Source organism: Trachymyrmex cornetzi, unplaced genomic scaffold (genome assembly GCF_001594075.2).
Source record: "Trachymyrmex cornetzi isolate Tcor2-1 unplaced genomic scaffold, Tcor1.1 scaffold16, whole genome shotgun sequence".
NCBI classification, from domain to species: Eukaryota; Metazoa; Arthropoda; class Insecta; order Hymenoptera; family Formicidae; genus Trachymyrmex; species Trachymyrmex cornetzi.
The window spans coordinates 1,779,339-1,792,681 of NW_017296201.1; the positions used below are offsets into that span (position 1 = coordinate 1,779,339).

Here is a 13,343-nt window from a genome sequence, read left to right on the forward strand (position 1 = left end):
AAGAACTAACCATATTTATAACAATTTCAAAGCTGCTTTTTCTTCTCTTATATATTATGAAATTATTCGGAATGGACATTTAATTATTTCCTAGATTTCTATTATTTTCTAGAAAAAACAGAATAATTGTAATCGGAATTTATTTCGAACAAATTTATACGAGTAATATGTGCCCTGAACGCAGCCAATAATTGTCACCTGTTCGTATTTGTTTGATCTTATTCTGTTAATTGCGTTACACCTCGGAAATGTCCTGGTTAAATTAATATCGACGCACATTCGAAGCGCGTCCGAAGATAGTTTCTTGGGAGATATTCCCCGGAAGTCGTTAGCGATTAATCGTTTAGGAATATGCGGCCACCGTTCGTTCATTCATTCGAATTAGCTGCGGGCGTTTCGCACGAGCTACGCTTTCATCGATCCAAAGTGAAGCGCAACCAGAGCAACGATCCACTGGTCGACGTCACACTCGCACGTTTCCTCGCGACTCGCATTTCTCGACGTGATGACGGGCTCGAGCCGCTCATGCAAATCCTATTGTGAAACGCGATATCAATTACCATTGACCTTTCGTAACGTAATGGGACATGCGATACGAACGAGGGATGATATTGCGGTACCCTCATTCTTGATAATAAACGTTCAAACAAATGCGTTAAATATGCGTTTTCACGCCTCACGACCGAAGTTTAATACAGGCGGATTATTCGACATTTGCCCTTGTCGGAAAGCCTTTCCTTCCCTCGCAGTCTCCTTTTCTTTTTCTCGCGGGAAACGACGACGAAGGTAACTTGAAAACGAGGAAAGATTGTCGTTCACCGAGACCAGTTTCATTAATGTAAGATTAATCTTAATCTCGGTTTAACTTACTGTATATCTTTTTCTAATGCTCAGAATTAGACTAATTACAAGATAAAGAATAAATTGAACCGAGATTAAAGTTAATCCTACATTGGTGAAACTGAGCCCAAGACAGTCAGCCGAAAATTTAGATATCAATTAACCACCGCGAGGGACATTTAGTGGGATCAGTATTTCTACGCGAAAATGGTTTTGATATACATATATATATAAAACAAAAACGAAGGAGAAAAGTGAGTTTAGACGATTATCGATGAAGAGACCACGGCGATGACGCGCGGTTTCTTTTCCTTCGTCACTGTAAATACGTAGACGCAGGAAAAGAGAAAAGTAGATAGAACATGTAATACGAAAAGCGACGCGAAACGGACGGTCTCCATTTCGGCGTCATGTTGCGATGATCGACGACCTCGTGCGAGCTCATCTCGGACGCGTTCAGAGGCGAGACGGTCGAAAGAGCGGATCGCTTTCGAAGGGCGGGACCAGGGCGAGACGGATCACGATGTATTACCCTCGAGAATCGAGGCACTTCGTCAGGAGAATACGATGCGCTCTCCGAATTCTAAAATTATTTGTCCTCGTAAGGTCCTCCGTGTATATGTGTATACCTCAGGAAGCTGCGAAAGGCACGACCGGAAGCTCCTCTTCTTTCGCCCCGGATCGCCTTCGCGGTGCGAGACCGATGCACTATTATCGCGCGCGACGACTTGTGATACGTATATATTGTTGATGCTTGATAACGAATTAAAGAAAGCATACATCCTCGTTGAAAAGTACAACGAGGTAGACGTCAACTGATTTTAACACTTCTCCGATCTAACGGGTGACTATTTACTCGATTCTTGTCCACGTCAAAGGTGAATAAGCTCATTTCTACCAATGTAAATTACTAAGTTAATATTTTAATCTCGGTTTAACTCGGTTATCTTCTAGTGCGAAGGATTAGAAAAAGATACGAGTAAATTGACCCTTAGTACACACGATTGGGCTATTTGTGTCCTGCGCATTTGTTTTCTCTGAAATAGGAGCACTTGACTAAATGCTAGGTCTCTGTTCCTTCCTTTTTTTAATACACTACTTTATAAACACTTTCTAAAGATATTAAAGTATATGTAAGAATTACTTAATAAGTTGTGTATACTTGTAAAAATGATGAAAATTAACAGGACACGAACGATCTGTCGTGTGTAACAAAGAACTGAAAAGAGCATCATATGTACTAAGAGTTAAACATTAAAGTTGATTAAGTATTACATTGATAAAAATGAGTCTGGGTGAATCTTTTTGTAATTTCCTCGGGAAAGTGTTAACGAAGAATTCTGCGATCATCACGCGATCAAGAGGGGTGCATCGTCGATCATCAAACTAGATTCGCATGCAACGCGCGCGATTCAGCGAGGCAGCAATAAAGAAAGAGAGAAAGAAGAAAGCTAGAAAGAGTGATATAGAGAAAGAGTGCGTGCGAGAGAGAGAGAGAGAGAGAGAGAGAGAGAGAAAGTGAGTTTGTAAATAATAGTGTTACATTATTATTTATGTTGCTACCGTGATGAGTAATAGTAAATTATCTTAACGATACGTAATGTAAAGAAAAAAGAAAAGAAGTGGAGATTGAGAATCATACACGCACGGAAAACATGTACATAATTTATAGGTATATCTCTCCTGGTAAAGGATACTTTACGAATAGTTATTTTTATTACTATTATTATTATTAAGTAATATAATTATATAATTATAATATGATTATAATTATATATTATTAATTATTACTAATATTATAATTATCGTTGTTATCCTTCTATCAATGATCTCAAAAGAAAATAGTAATTGCGTTCGTACGAGAATGCGGCTAAAATTTCGCCGAAAAATTTTCTAATTCATTCAACCCAAATGCACACGAAATGGTGGATCCTTAGTTAATCGATAGAACGAGTCTATAAGTTTCAAAACCGAGTTTTATTTCTGGCCTACGTACTCTCTAAACATGTTTATGATGTAGTCGAGACACTCTCGATGTGTCCTTATTTCTTCGTTTAATTATTAAATTTATTACGCTTCTTGTGCAGCGCATTCCAAAAAAAATTGACGAAACACGGTAATTTCCTTTCATTGCATAAGAAACATATGTATGCGAAAATTGATTTATTTTCGATCGCTGTAATTTTTAATTTTTTTTTTGTTCTGAGAAGTATTTTCTAAACAACGTTGCTAATTTGCGAGCACAGGAACGATGTTTCGCTTATTAATACTTGTGACCTATTTCTGTCATAAATATTAATCCGAAATTAAAATACAATGTGTTTGTCTGTGGCTAAATTTGAATTGTTCGTAAAATATTTATGAAGTGTATTGTAAGACTCACACAATATTCTCGCTTCAATTCAACATCAATTAAATTGCAAACCACAATCGACATATCGAACCGTTTTGTTTTTGGTAACAGCGATGCAACGCTAGACAATTATTCATGAACATGTTTTATCGAATGAGTCAAGACATTTTTTCATGTCTTTGTATATTTTTATGCAATGTTGTAGAATGATATTGTTTCAAATATATTATACAGATAATAATAAACAAATTTATATGCAATATTCTGTGATATTATTTTTCTTTCTGGAATATACAATTGATGTATCCAGCGTAAATTAGATTAAAATTTTGCTTTTTTACTATACTTATTAATTTTTCAAACGTAAATTTCAAAATTGAATAATTTTATTTTATCCTTACAATTTCAAGTATAGTATTCTAAATATATAACCTTACCGATTACATTTTCCTGATAACTATTAATTTTTTCTTTAAGAGTGAAAACGCTTGATTTTCATGAATTCAAATCTTTAATTTTTGAAATCACGTTTCCTGAAATCCTTGAAAGTTCCCTGAAATATTAAACATAATGCGACCTTCTTGCCAATTATTCGTCTGAATTTTATTAATTCTCGAAACAATCTTCGCCGAATTCGGAATCGCAATTCTTGAAAATGTGAAAAACAAATATCGTTTCATTCTTCTTGTCATTTAAATAAAAGTAGCCACGGTAGTGTCACTGCGCGTAGCTTAGCGCCGAGACATTACCAGTGTCTTTAGATTAAACAAGGATGAGATGATACACGCAAGCGTTGCAAACGTTAAGTGTAACTCACCCCAGTTGGTAGAACGGATTAATTTAATTCCCGCGACAAATAATGAAATAAAAAATAAACAAGAGACTTACTGCTTGTTGACACCGGAACGCTGCTTGCCGTATTTGAAATGTTAGCGCTGTGATGTTTAGTCCTCGACTTGGACACAGAATAAGAGAAAACTTGAGAGCGGCCATCTTAGTCTTTTTGTGTGACGCTTGAAAGTTCCCGTACACTAGCGACACCAATATCAATTTTATAGAATGATGCAAACTACGTATCACATTATTGACACTTCTGATAAAGTCTTTCTAGATAGCTCATGATAAATACTCCGATAGAACAACGTTTAATAAATTATATGACAAAATCTTGCATAAAATTTGTAATTTGCAATTTTATACGAGTGTACATATTTACAGAAACTAAACTAGAAACTCTGATCTTTTTTTAAAATATTAATAACGGTAAATATATCCAATTAATTTTGACGTGATACTTTGGTAAAATAATAACCATATGGTGAATAGAAAATTATATTAATAGAAAATTAATTTTGAGAAATATTTATCAAATTAAATTTGGAAAGAAATTTTCCAATAATTGAGAAAATTATTTCAGTATTTTAAAAATATAATTGTGCTGATAAAAATGCATAATTATTACTAAATTATATTGTAGAAATATTGCAGAAAATTATATTGCAGAAATATTGCAATATAATTTAGTAATAAGATTGGATCGCATTGGGTGCATTCAGTATTATGATCAGTGAGCTCTTGTATCTGTTTGGCCTATATTTTTAGTTCTAATCTAACTGAGCGCTCGGTGACCGATTATAGTACTAAATGCACCCAATGTGATCCAATCTTCGTTCAAAAATATTCTTCAAATATTTGAAAATAATCGGATAATATCCTGATTTGTTTCTTCAATATGCTATCGGCATCTCGTCCGTTAAATTTTTTTAAAAAAGTAAATTAAAAAGTATTTACATCTTAAATTAGATTTGTTCAATTTTTGACAAATGGAAATTTTATTCATTTAAATTAATATGTTATTCTGACGAAACTGTTGTGTTATGACGAATTATCTGATCGTAATTACTGGAAAATTGTAAAATCACGATGCTACTTTTGCGCAATGTTTTTATGATTTGCCTATTGGATAGAAGTTCCATATGTATATTACAAGTATATTGTATATTGTGTGTGTGTGTGTGCGTGTATTATATAAATCAAATAGAAACAAATTCGATCGATAAAATCCCGCTATAAAAACAATTTTTTTATTTTTCAAAATTGGGACCTGCACTTTATATTCCTCATGTAGAAAACAATTTATATGTAAAGTTTCAAATCAATCATAAGCAGCAGTTATTGGGAAATCAATTATTTAAAAAAAAATGGCTTACTTAAAAGATTGGTAAATAAAAATATTAAGAGGAATAGCAAAATAGCCTTCACACACACATTATTATTATATATAACGAGTCAGCGGCGGCCCTCCGTATAGAATTAATATATAACAATATTGATGATAAATGAGATGAAATTAAAACGAAAATTGTACTAATACGTAAAGAAAACTAAGAAGGAAATTTTTAATTAATTTTTTAAATATAAGTAATATATAAGTAGAATTGTATTAATTATCGAGAGAGTAGAGCTGTATATGATTTGGGAGTTAAGCAAATTGAAATACATATATATACACATATCAATATTTATATTTGGCCAAAGAAACGTACCTCTGTTTTGGTCTTTCTATAAACAGTTTCTACAAAAGAGTGAGTCTAGAATCATTTCTGTACCTTCTGTGATTAGTCACAAATATTCCGTAACACAAAACGGTTATAATGGCAGAGCAAGGAGCAACATATTGCCGTGAGAAATTATCAGCTCGTGAGTGGATATGTAGACATTACAAAAAAATAAGAGGAATATCTTATGCATATTGCAATCATTGTTTGGACAAAATAACAATTAGAAACACGTTTTACCTACTCGATCATTTGGTACGGGAACATTCAAACGAATTAACGGAAGTAGAAAAGAAAGATAAACATTCACATTGGACATGGGATCATGCTACCATAAAAGACACACAGGATTTGACATGTAACAGATGTGGTCTAGAACTTAAATTCAAAAGTATAAATAAACACTTAAAAAGAGTGCACGGGTAAGTGTACAATAAAAGTTATCTAAAATTGGTACTGAAGAATATAAAATTGACGGCAATTGATAGTAATAAATAAATAATACTTGAAAAAAAGTAATGGTTAAAACTGGTGTTCAACACACATCGGCATATGTACTCTTACCATGTTTAGTACACAGCAAAGTACAAATTATCAAAATTCGTTCATTTTTTAATTTTCGTACAAGAATAATTAAATGTATATAAGATTTGTATTTATCACATTGCCATACTAGATTGCATCTCAGTGTCTAAGTAATAAGTTGAAAGTTATAAAGTAATACATTTGTATAACGTATAACAGTAGTATGCATAATTGAAATTAATTTCTATGTTGCATTTTTTACTTCTTTAAACAAATCTATATTTAAATGTAGGATATCAGCTTCATATGTAGATGTTGTGGATTGTGTGTGTAGCAGTGCACGTATTATCCAAAGTGCACATGGGACATGGGACCATTTTACCATAATAAAAAACACACAGAACGTGATATGTAACATATGCAATTCAGTAATGAAAAGCAATTATAAGAATAATTTACAAAGACACTTAAAACGTGTGCACGGGTAAGTGTACTCTAAAGATATATAATAAAAAATTAATGCTCGAAGAGTGTACGTAAAGTTGATAGTAATTAATAGTAATAAATACTAATAAATGATTAACACCTAAATAAAATATAATGGTTAAAATAAGTATTTAACAAGGTACTTACCGAAATATGTGTTGTGTTACTATATTTAGTACTCAGAAAGTACAAATTAATAATATTCGTATTTTTAATTTTCAAGAATAATCAGATCTATATAAGAGTTATATTTACTAGATTATCATACTAATAATAATAGATTGTATCTCAATGTCCAAATAATTAGTTAATAAAATAATACATTTGTCCGCATAATGAAGTAGCGTGCATAATTGAAACTAATTTCTATGTTCCATTTTTTACTTCTTTAAACATTTTATATTTGAATGTAGGATATTTCCTTCATGTATAGACGTTGTGAATAATGTGAGTAGCGATGCACACGCGAATACAACAATAAAAAAAGATCAAATATACTCAGCAACTTCCTTTAATATTTGTGAAAACACGGAACAGATAGGTGTTCCTGATAGGTAATTATTTACTATACATTTATTACGTTTATTATAATGTAAATTGTTTGAATTAAACATTGCGTTTCCTGTACAAATATAAGAAATATTAATAAAGAACGAGTAGAAAATAGGGGAAAAGTTACGTTAATCAAAGAATAGTTAAATATCGTTTGTAATAAGTAACAAAATTTTAATACTTCTTGCTCAGTAGTAAAATTGTTGACCCCGAAATATATATGGTTATATGCAATATAAGTATCAGGGATGGGTATCCTTACTTTCTATAGTCTATTATAATGATTTCGCAATGATGTTGCACCTTTTTATGATGGTAACAATAACTAATTGAAAACTAGGATTGGGAAGGTTACTTTTAAAAAGTAACTTGTGTCACTACGGATTGTTTATTGAAACAACCTACTCAGAAATGATAATGGAATCGACATCGAATCAATGTCGATTCGATGTCGATTCCATTATCATTTCTGACTAGGAAGTAACTTACTATTTGTATTGTAACGTATTGTCGAATTGTTTTAATTGTTACTTTAATTCATTACGAATAATGAAATATATTTTTCAATAAACAACGCGTGATAATGATAAATTATTATTAAAAATAATTTTTTCCCAACACTTAGTTTTTAATTAATCGTAAAAAATTGCACCGTCATTATTAAATCGTTATCATAAAAAGTAACAATTAAAGTAACGTCGTTACTTAGTTTCCATCAGCGTAAAACAATATACACCCACATATATTCCATTCAAAAATAACGAAATTATCACATAATTACGAGTAATATAAATGTAACATTAAGTATAAATAAGTATTTTACAACTTTTTAATTTTTTTTATACTTTATATAAAGATCCATCAAGCACTTTAACATTACAGATCATATTTTGGATCTTGCTTTTGATAGAAATGTGGCACGCTAAATTTTGGATTTTTCTCTTCACAAAGATGTGGAAAATCATGATTTGGATCTTTCGATCCATGAAGATACAGATACAGCAGAATGTTTATTACTTCTAACAATAAGTCAATCATCACTTCCAGCATTGTTTGATTTTGCGAAAAAGTCTTCAATCATTTTACACAGAAATAACTTACAATGCATTATGTGAGTTACTCTTGTGTTGTACCCAGACAGCACAAAATATTTATGATAAATATTTATTAATATTCAATTTTTTAATTGTTGCATAAATATTACATACATATTTTATATAAAGTTTTATTTGAAATATCATTAAAATATAGACTAAATATTTCATGTAATATTTATGGTAAATATAAATAAATATTCTAATAAGTATTTTTTACTTGAATTATAATATCTCGTTAAGTATTTTCATAGCATTTACTATAACATTTACAATAAATATTTCATAATATTTATAATGAATGTTTATAATCTGTGCAATCTAAGACCACAAAAATATTTACAAAATATTTGAAATAAATCTTAAATATTTTGTAAATATTTTATAAATATTGTGTACTGTCTGGGTATTTTATTAATTATTGACAATATATGACCGTGTTCAATATTATAAAAGGTTAAATTTTATTTTAAATCTATTTTATGACTCATGTAAAATTATACAAGATACTATTTTAATTCTTCTAGGTGTATTTTGCTAATATTTCGTATTAACTGATTATATAAATTAGATGTTAAGTGATATTTATTCGACATGTGATATGAAATTACTTACATATCCTTGATATAAGATATTATAAAAAATTTTGTGAGAAATTATGAAAAAAATTTTTACCAAGAACATAGTCGATATTTTGAAACTTATATTAAATTTCCATTTATTTTATTAAGGGGATCCTAAATAAGCCGTTTGTATTACCGTCTGAATCATATAATTCTTGTACAACATTTGCAAAATTTTTATTGCAATACGGAATTCGCCAATGAATAATTTAAAAATTACTAGTACGTAATCACTAGTTCAATTTTAGAATTTGCTTAGTTCACTTATCGAGTTTTTCTCTAATGTCGACACTACCTCGGAGAGTAACTATAATAAACTAATAATTAATTGTCTTATTAATAAATGAACTAAGCTAATTCTAAAATCAAACTAGTGATTTTTAAATTATTCATTGGCGAATTCTCCATTTTCAATAAAATAAAAAATAATATAATATATTGAGAGAATTTATTCTTATTTCTTTGATTAGTCACTTACTTTGATACTCTTCGTTGTTCTTTGCTGTTACACATTACACTTCCACTTCTACTTTCCTGAAAGAAAATATAAAACATTTTCCAATCAATACTTATATAGATATGTAATATCTATATTCGATATTTATATAGGTATGTAGTACACTATGGATTAATATTTATTCTCTATCACGTACTCCCTTACTTCAAAAGTAACATAGCTAAAAATGTGATTTTTCGAGTTATTACTGAGTAATAAATGAGTTGGGTTTAAACATTACTCTATCAAACGTGAACTTATTTATAACTTTAATAAAAATTTCCACAATTAAAAAAGAAGGTGTTTATTTAAAAAGAATTGTTACTATTCAAAAGATAACTTTTTAAGAATGATACGAAAACGATTTGACATATATTTAATTAGTCGATCATTTTCTGCAAAATTAAAAAATAGCTTTTCCTCTTTCTTGAAAAACTTAACTTTTATAGCTGTGTCACTTTTGAATTGGTAAGGAACCGATATACGTACTGTCACCTGTGCAAAGACCGCAGGATATAGTCAATAATTGTGAGAAAATGTCACATGTCTATCGCATGACAGTGCATGTCATAATTAAGTAAATCACAAAGGACTAGAAATTTGAGGAAAAAGAAAATTTCTCAAAGTTTGTAGCCGCTTAATAAATAACTTTCAAATAGCAATAAATTGTTATATATATATTTTTTTAGCAAATAAAAGCGTACACGATGATGAAAATCCTTGATAGTTGTGTGCGCAAATAAAAGAGACCTATAAGATAATTATCTCTCTCTCTCCCCCTCTCCCCCCCCTCTCTCTCTCTCTCTCTCTCTCTCTCTCTCTCTCTCGCTCGCTCGCTTGCTGTGTGTATGCATGTGTAAAATACAGACGGTTAAAAGAAAGTCTTTTATCATACTTATCTTTGTAGGTAATAAAGATTGTAGTGCTGTACATTAAATATCTGTATTTCTTGACATCCCGACATTTTTCAACTATCACTTCATGATAATAGCAAATGAAAGAGGACTTCTTAAAATCGTTATTTATTCAGAAATACGCTATGTTATTGACGATATTGAACACACACTATAATAACAGGATAAAACGTTATAAATCATAATGAAAAGAACAGAACATCCTATATGACAACGTGTATTAATACAAGATCAAGTATCGAGTATAAGAAATTGAAAAGAAGAGATAATTCGGTGTTCACATTGCGTTTTTCTTAGCATTAAAGAGGAGATATCGAGCGGGGATCGCGGGTATCCGCTAATGACATTTAGACCTATTCGTTCAACTTCGAACTATTTCGAAGAATCAGAAATGTGAAGATAGCCGGTCGGGTAGACGAACGAATGACGCGGTCTCGAGAAGACATTGTTCCTTCGATATTCAATTAAAGTCAATCTTTGATTGTAAAACGTAATTGTGGCTAGCGAAAATAAGTTATAACAGTTGTAATCGCTTACAATAAATTCTTTAAACTATAAAGAGCCAAATTATATATCAAATTAATTATCATCGTCACGTAGTGGAATACTGGCGATGAAGTCCGATTACCAAGGCAGCGGCGTGTAATCGTGTTCGAACGAACGAGCATTTCGTTTTGACTATCGTTTCACCATCACCATCAGCTATTCCTCAAGAAACATTTTTGATCTTTCGAGCTGGATTTGCTCCAGATGAAAGTGACAACCACACGCTGACGGAAATAGACTGACGAGGTTGTACAAATTGCAACTATCAGAAGATCATCACTCGCCAATCAAAGAAACATTTAGAACCGAACGTCGGACCACTTTAGTCATCAAGTGGGGAACTACTGGTGTGTTTATCATTGTGAAGGGACAGCCATTCATCCGACGCTGCATCTTGATCGCTAAGACACAACGATGGCACAAGCAAGGTTTGTGAGCGAAATATTGTTTTACTTTACTAATATAGAGTAAACTAGATTAGTCTTGCATTTATTTCTGTACAGAGTTTCCCAATAAATAAACTGACGTTACTCGTCATTTTGATATCATCTTAACAGCATTTTGATGTTTAGGACGTCATTTGGACGTCACTATAATAAAAAAACAGCTTAATTTTTGCTGGATAATTGTTAATATGATATCAAATAAATATCAAAATGGCAGTCAAGATCATCGTCATGATATGAGACATTTTGCAATCATATAGTCATTTTGCCATCATTTTGATTACTCTTTTTGATATCATATTCCTAATCGATTTGACGTCACATCGACATCACCTTGATTAAATAGTTTTCACTGGGTATATATCAATTAATTATAAATAATATGACGTATATAAGCGAATGTTTAGTGTAATAAATAAAATAACTTAATAATGTTAAAAATGTATAAGATTCTTGTATTTAAAATAATAATGCAAAAAATTACAGAAATTAATACAAAAATTTACTTAAGAAGAACGATTCTTTATAATTACTTTTTTTTAACAGCTATAACTGTAACGTATTACTTTTCAGAATTCGATAATTTGTGATGGTACCAAATTACTTTTTGAAAGGAAAAAAAATGATAACTCTGTAACTTTCACAAAGTAACTTTCCCAATCCTGCAATTTTAATTGACAACATCGTAAACATGGATTTCCAAAACGTGAATTCCTTAAACGTTTGGTTGAATTTGCTCGCGGGCAATCTGTTACCGATGGTCGACCATGACATACCTATTTCGTTCTTTTGGAGGATGTACAGTGTCTTTGTATGGATATTAGAAATAGTTGTAACGATCATGATGATACCCGGATGCATGTACGTGTCAATGGAGAAGGCTATAAATGACAGCCTCATCTGCTTTGTAGAAACAATAGAAATGTTTTTTATGATTTGGCGAATTTACGCTCGTAAAGATCTGATGCATCTATTAATCCAAAAACTGAATGGGATGCTGCATACTGCTGATGAAACTATGAAGAACATCGTGACAGAGATTCTAAACCCGATAAAGGGTCCACTTTATTTCTACTGGACCACTGGCACGATGTCGATAATAGTGTGGCACCTTGTAACGTTTCTAGTAATATTCGAAAAGAATCTATTTTATTATGAAGATTACAGAGTACCTGCTGGTTTTTCTAAACAGCCATTCTCGCTTAAAGTCTTTCTATTAGGAGGCCTGTTTATACTGCTCGGCATGGTATATTCGTTCATAAAAAAAGTTAGTGCGGAAGTATACACAGTGCATTTGATTTTAATGATAACTGCGCAGTATCGATACATTGCGGAAAAAATTGCAATAGTATTTCAAGAAGAAAATGAAGGTGATGAATGTCAAAAAAGACATTTCTCTACATCTTATCGAAAAAAAGAAACAGAAATTAAAGCGCTCTGTCGACATCACAATGAGTTGATATAGTAGGTATCTCAGAGTTTATTTAAGTATGTTGTTTCTAATAATCTTTGTAGATAGAAAAAACATAAATATAACATAATGATTAAGTAATATGATAAATTAGTTCTTATATGATTAAATTATTCGATTCAATTATATTTTAAATTTGCGCGCGCGCTTTAATAAAGTTTATATTTAAATCTACTTTTATTATGTTATTTAATAAGGCTTTAAGAATATACATTATACGTTTTCTTTCAGCTTAATGTCAATGCTAAAAGAATTACTGTCTTTAACCTTTACTGTAATGTATGTAAATAACGTTTTACGATTCTGCTTTATTGGTGTCTTGCTAGGCAACGTGAGTAATAATTTATTACCACTAATATTCCCCCCCCCTCTCTCTCTCTCACCCTCTCTTATCTTTCCTTCTTTTCTTTTTTCTTTGTAGAAATTTATTTTACATAAA

At 31.0% G+C, this 13,343-nt stretch overlaps 1 protein-coding gene across 1 annotated transcript; it reads left to right on the plus strand.

Annotated features, from left to right (window-relative positions):
• Positions 1-12,124: 12,124 nt before the first annotated feature.
• On the plus strand, positions 12,125-12,898 carry LOC108758556 (uncharacterized). Its single transcript, XM_018503557.1, has one exon. The coding sequence runs from the start codon at positions 12,125-12,127 to the stop codon at positions 12,896-12,898; it is 774 nt and encodes a 257-aa protein (XP_018359059.1).
• Positions 12,899-13,343: the final 445 nt, after the last annotated feature.

What these genes read in the sequence shown, in the direction of transcription:
- LOC108758556 (XM_018503557.1), top strand. Translation starts at nt 12,125, where the DNA reads ATGGATTTCCAAAACGTGAATTCCTTAAACGTTTGGTTGAATTTGCTC.